We start from the raw sequence: 6,090 nt of genomic DNA on the forward strand, positions 1-6,090 counted from the left end.
GTAAGCAGGGACTCCAATTAAAAGTTAATTTGTAGTTTCCCACCCTAGAGCCAACCTACCTAGTGACCAATTAAATAAGAAGCTAATCAAATGCCAACTAATGGATATATAAGTTTTTGGACAGTGATTGGTATAACTTTATTATACCAAATATTAGTAACCCATCATCTGAAATTTTAAACATAGCCCTGACTTCAGTGGACTATATTCAATACATCACAAATAGTCTACCAAAAAAAAAAAAGAGGCATCACAAATATTAATAATACATCATCTGAATAAGTCAAATTCAGCTCCATCTGGCCTACCAGCCCCCTTGTCACATACATGGTACCTTTTAAGCTTTAGAATTTAATTAATAAACATAACCTCTGAGAGGCAACTTGGTAACATATCCAAGTAACAAGGGTATTTAGCAATCAACCCCTGCCCAATACTTCCCCCATGTTCCCCACCGCACTCTGCCAGTCTCTCTCTCTCCCCACCCCTCGCTCCCTCCCTCCCTCCCTCTCTGACTTGACTCGCACGCCATTGCAATCATATCTCTCCTCGTTTGCACCAGTCTCTGCTCTCTCTCCCTCCCCTCTGTGCAACCTCCAAGCTTGGCCATGGGAGTTCTGTGCCATCCGGGCCACCGTCTCTCCGTTGCATTCATCCTTCTCTTCTTCGCCGCAGCTGTTGGTGAGTTTACTAGCTACTAGCGTCTGCTAACACTCCCAAATCCCAAGGCTAATCACTAAAATCTATCTGTTCTCTGTACCCACCGGCCAAAGTTCCTCTCTCTCTCTCTCATTTCTTATCCCAAAAATCTATTGTTCCGTACTCATTTGAGGAGCTCTTCTCACCAGCTTCAACTCTAAAAATCCCTCCTTTATTTCCCATCCCTTCTTAATCTCATGTTCCTCGCCCCGTTCCAAAGTGGGAAGGAAAGAGAGAACTCCCAGGTCCCCCCTCTTTTCCCAATAGCCAAAGGCCCCCCTTTCTTATTATTAATGCTGGCTAACATCGTCAAACGGATCACCAACTCACTAAAAGGACTCACCTTTCTTTGGTTTTTGTTTTTTATCCAAACATATTGATACTCCCATAGAAATCAAAATTTATTGTTTTTTTTTTCTCATTAATTAGTTCCCAAGATGCGTTTTTTATTCAACGAATGCTTCAACCCACCAAAACCCTGCTTTCAAAATTCCATTTTTGTTGCAGTTCTAGAATTCTGGTTACTATCGTGCAAAACAGAATACCAAACTTCACTTAAAAAGTTCCCCTTGTCCTAGGTTTAAGCGCTTCAGAATTTTTTTTAAAAAAAATAAATTTTTATTCAGTAATAATTCCTTAAACCCCTCCAGTGCTCTGGTATCAAATTCCCATGTTGATGATAGTTTTAGAAATTCTTCTCACTCGCCAAATGAGCAAAACGGAGCACTAAAACTCACTTTAACAAGCTCACACTTTTCCTTCAAACAGCTTTTGTTTCTTTTAAAAAAAAAAAATTTTTTTTTCTCGTTTGTTAGTGCCCAAGATGCGATTTAAAAAAAAAAAAAAAAAAAAAAATTAGCATTCACAATAGTTCCTTGAACCCATTAAAATCCCGCTAGAAAGATCCCATTTTTATCAATGTTTGGTAATCATCGGAGGCCTTGCAAACAATTAATGAGTAGTTTTCTTTTGTTTTAGGCAGTGCATTGGTGGTGGGAGTGGCCCCGGAGGGGGAGGAGGAGGCGAGAGCGAGGCACTATGTGGAGAAGTGGCCGCACTGGGAGCTACGGCCGGTGCCCCGGCGGCGGCTGGTGGGGCCGGGATCGTCGCCGCCGACGTGCCGGGGGCGGTGCGGGCGGTGCCTCCCGTGCCAGCCGGTGCACGTGGCGATCCAACCGGGGCGGTGCACGCCGTTGGAGTACTACCCGGAGGCCTGGCGATGCAAGTGTGGGAATAAGCTCTTCATGCCCTGATCCTGACTTCCCTTAGCATTAACACCTACTATTCTTGTGAATCAATAGAGATAGAGCGAAAAAGGCAGAAGCTCCTGAATTCCTTTGATCTCTTCTTTTGAAAGTATGTATCTATTTTAGTGTTTGTAAGAATTCTTTTTTTTTTTTTCTTTTTTTCTTTTTCCCTTTTTTCTGTTTCCCCCTTGTCTAGGCTGCAGATGGTGCTAGGTTTGAGGTTGAAATGGAGATAATATTAGTGCTGTCACCCTCTTTTTTAATTCTTTTGTGTTTCCCAAGGGACAAGATGGGTGGAAATCATGTGATTATTTTATTTGTTTCCTGTAGGACTTCTGATGTAGTTTTGATTGGTTTTTTGACATGAGCTTTGGGGTACTGAAAAGGCTGAAGTCCAGCTTTAAGAGAAAGTATGGAACTCATAGTATATATCTTTTTTTTTTTTTTGGTAGGAATATAGTATATATCTTTTTAATGGAAAGAAATTTAAAGGAAAAAATGTTAAGCTACCTCACTAGGCTCTAAACTGCCACATGAAATTAATTAAGCCTAATTCACAGGTCAACTTCCCATATGAAACCTTGTTTATGATCAGTCCAAAGTCCAAATCTTAACATTTTTATTATAGGACATTGCTTGATTTGCCTCTCAATGTATTGATCTGATCCATTTGTGTTATTGCTCAGTGATTGCACCTCTTAACCATATGCATGGAGATTCATGCTCAGATCACTGATTTCTGTTGCAAAAAATGTTGATTCATTAACAAATTGTTCGAAATACTCGCTGATTGACTAAAATTTCTATGAACTAATGTTTGCCACAGGCTTGCTTCCCACAACTAAAAGAAAATGTTGTTGCCTTCCCACAACTTAAAGAAAATGTTGTCGCCTTGTTCTATCACATCTATTTATAGATTTTTATATTTGTATTCCGCCTAATAATTGTGGCATAAAATCCTATCTTAGTATGCCAGCCTTTGGGGTCCTCGCAAAAGATTTTGTTCACTTTATTCTCCCCTTTACCAAATGTACTCGTTTCTTACGATTTCCTACTCTTAGCATCCCTTGTTTTGTCAGAAAAAGTTTGGTCCAAACATGACTGCTTCATGAAGACCTATTCCTTGCTTCTTATTTTGAGTTTATACTTTCTTCAAAAAAAAAAAAAAAAAAAAAGAATTTGCTTTTCTTTTAATAACAATCTGAGGCATGGGAGTTATCTTCCAAGTCATAATAATACTGAAAAGATGGTCTCCTTGCTTTTCTTTCTATATATATATATATTTTTTTTTGTTGGTGAAGATATATTGAGCATTGTTTTTTTGATTAAGAAGGTAGGGATAAGAAACTCAATTAACGAAGATGCCCATCTATCAACGAAATTTTTATTAAATATTTTTTTAATATATTTAAAATATAATTAATTTATAAATAAAATTAAAATCAAAATTGAAATAAAAAAAATCAAAATCAAAATGATCATAACCTTTGATATATTTAGTTCGTGTTTGTAAATAGAATAAAATTTAAATAATAATAATAAAAAATTGAATTAAAATATTTTTATTTTTTGAAAATTAAAATAAAAATAAATTTTTTTTAATCAAATAGTTGGAACGAAGCGAAGGTTTGATAGCCTATAGGTTTTTAGTTAGACTTTGGAAAGAGAAAAAACAAAAAAGACAAAGGGCAATTCTCTCTCTCTTTCTTGTTCTCGGTGGTGGTTTTTTATTTATGCCAGCTTTTTCTGGACTCGACGTTGGCTCTGAGACTGGAGCAAAAAGTCGCCCAAACTTCTTTCCTTTCTTCTGATTTTTGAGCTGTCACGCTCACGAATCGCATTAAAAAAAAGTTTAAACCAACCAAAGAAACCAAAATACTCCCATACGGTCCGCTATGATCGGACCCCTAATTTATTAAACTCTAACATCAGTTTCTTAAAAAAATTAGCGGCCGTGTTGTCGACGTCAAATGGTTTTGGGATGCCAGCCAGTGTACGAGTTCTACGTAACGGATTCTAACATCCGTGGGATGGCGACAGTGGGAGTTCTCGTAATCTGGACTTGGGGTTCTTTTACTCCCAATGTTCCCCAAAATAAGAGGCGTTTTATAGGGTAGTTAAGACCCTGGCCTCAACAAACTACCAGTTCTTGGAATTCCAAGTACCCTTAACTTGGAAACTTAAGGCCCCTTCTAAACTTGTTGTTTGGTCACGTGTCTCACGTACATAAAAGTAGCTTTAAAAATAAAAAATTATATTCTATACCATATATATATATATATACACCATTGATCGTATACATCATCAATCACAGACGCTATTTATTAAAACTCATCTCTGAACATCGCTTGTTTCCTTATAGACTTTAGTTATCAATTGTTCATCTCGATGCATCGTTATAAAAATGGATAGTTATAATTAATGACGTGCATGACCATGCTGTGCATGCTTTGCAGCGTATAATTTTTTATCAAAAAACATGCTGCACTAATTTTTGAGAAACCATATACATATGTACCCTTTACAAATCTAGTTGTACTTGTATCTAATTTGTACTATGGGGATGCATGGCAAGTATGTTTGCTTTATAATAGGGCCATAAGCGCTTCGTTGCCGAGGTTGGTTTATGAAAGAAAAAAAAAAAAATATATGCATAAATTTTTGTTGCTTACATGCCAATCAGGTTGTGCAATATAGCTTGTCCAGTCCCTGAAAAGCTGTCTTTAAAAGGACAATCCATGTGAACTAGTTGTTCCTTGCAAGTTTCTCAATCCAATGATGTATGTCGATGAATCTCTTGAAAAAAGTAATGATGCATAAAAGGTGGAATTCATAGTGATTTAATAAAATGAGCTATGTAGTGTTTAAACAGATCTAAAGAGGATTTTCACATATGATTTTTGTCCATAATTCCAAATGATACTTGTTTCCATGTTTCTTTGAGATTCGTACAGGGTGAAGGTGAGATGAGAAGATATGAATGAACCCTGACTTAACTATGATATCAATTTCAAATTCATATAGGCTGTTTAAGATTGTCCTAGAAATTGCTAAAAATATAGAAAATAAATTTGAAAATAACAATCTGTAAATGGAGCCAATTTCATTCACAGGGACAGCAATAACGGCTAGTTTTCTATATTTTTCCAACGACTAGTTTTTAGATCTAACGGCTACTCCAAATTCTCTAACAATCAAAATTCATTCTTAAGCCTCTTTTAAGCCTATTGAAAGGTAGAGAATCATTTTGAAAGGAAGCTAAGTATGTTAAAAAGAGAAAATCATCAATTTGAGTGAGGAAACATTGAATATCATTGAAAAGAAAAGAAAAGAGAGGAATTAGTACATAGTTTTAAGTGCTTTCAAAGAGGAATAATCACTAACTTTTTTCACATCTTCTCAAGCTTCATTTAAGAAAGAAATCAAGCATTGCTTTCAAGAAATGTTATTTGAGACAAATTAAGAAAATTGATATCATTTTTGAATTTAAGTGTTTGATGCTTTTCAAGAAAAGAAAAAAAATAACTATTGAAAAATTAAACTTATCTTATGAAAATTCATTATTCTGAAAAATTTTATCCTCCTTAAAATTTTAAAGTTCAAAGCTATTTTATAATTAAATTTAAGAATTTTTTAATGCATTAACTTTATTAAAAAAGGGAAAGATATGTTTCTAAATATATATTGATCAAATGAAGAAAGAAAATTCTTTTTGATAGCTGCTATTTGGATTAAATCTCAAGATATTTGGTATAAAAAAGAATTAAATTAATTATTTTTTAAAGATATAAATTCAAACTTCTTTCAAATGGTATTAAGCAAAATTTTTTTAAGAATATTATCACATTTGTTATCATAATTCTTATTATTGGTATCAGATAGTCTATTTTTATCTTAAATCTCATCACTTTATCTTTTGACAAAAAAAAAGTATGCTATGTCTTAAATCTGAATTTTCATGACTATATTCTTGTTATTACATTGTTTGAGATAAATTCTTATGATATATTTTTGAATGATCTACTTTAATATCAAAAAGAAAAAAAATATTTTCAAAACTATATTATTCAAAAAAAAAATTATCTATTGAATCTTTAAAGCCCAAGTACTTTTAATTGAAATTAAGAAGTATTTTTGCATCTAT

The 6,090-nt window shown here is 34.4% G+C and overlaps 1 protein-coding gene across 1 annotated transcript; it reads left to right on the forward strand.

Annotated features, from left to right (window-relative positions):
• The first annotated feature begins 467 nt into the window (after positions 1 to 467).
• LOC105053392 (EPIDERMAL PATTERNING FACTOR-like protein 5) lies at positions 468 to 2,214 on the forward strand. The gene is made up of 2 exons (XM_010934516.4): positions 468 to 681; positions 1,678 to 2,214. Exons 1-2 carry the CDS (start codon positions 609 to 611, stop codon positions 1,950 to 1,952), a joined length of 348 nt encoding a protein of 115 aa, XP_010932818.1. The 5' UTR covers positions 468 to 608; the 3' UTR covers positions 1,953 to 2,214.
• Positions 2,215 to 6,090: the final 3,876 nt, after the last annotated feature.

The sequence above is a fragment of the Elaeis guineensis genome, chromosome 10, assembly GCF_000442705.2.
Source record: "Elaeis guineensis isolate ETL-2024a chromosome 10, EG11, whole genome shotgun sequence".
In the NCBI taxonomy this organism is placed as follows: Eukaryota; Viridiplantae; Streptophyta; class Magnoliopsida; order Arecales; family Arecaceae; genus Elaeis; species Elaeis guineensis.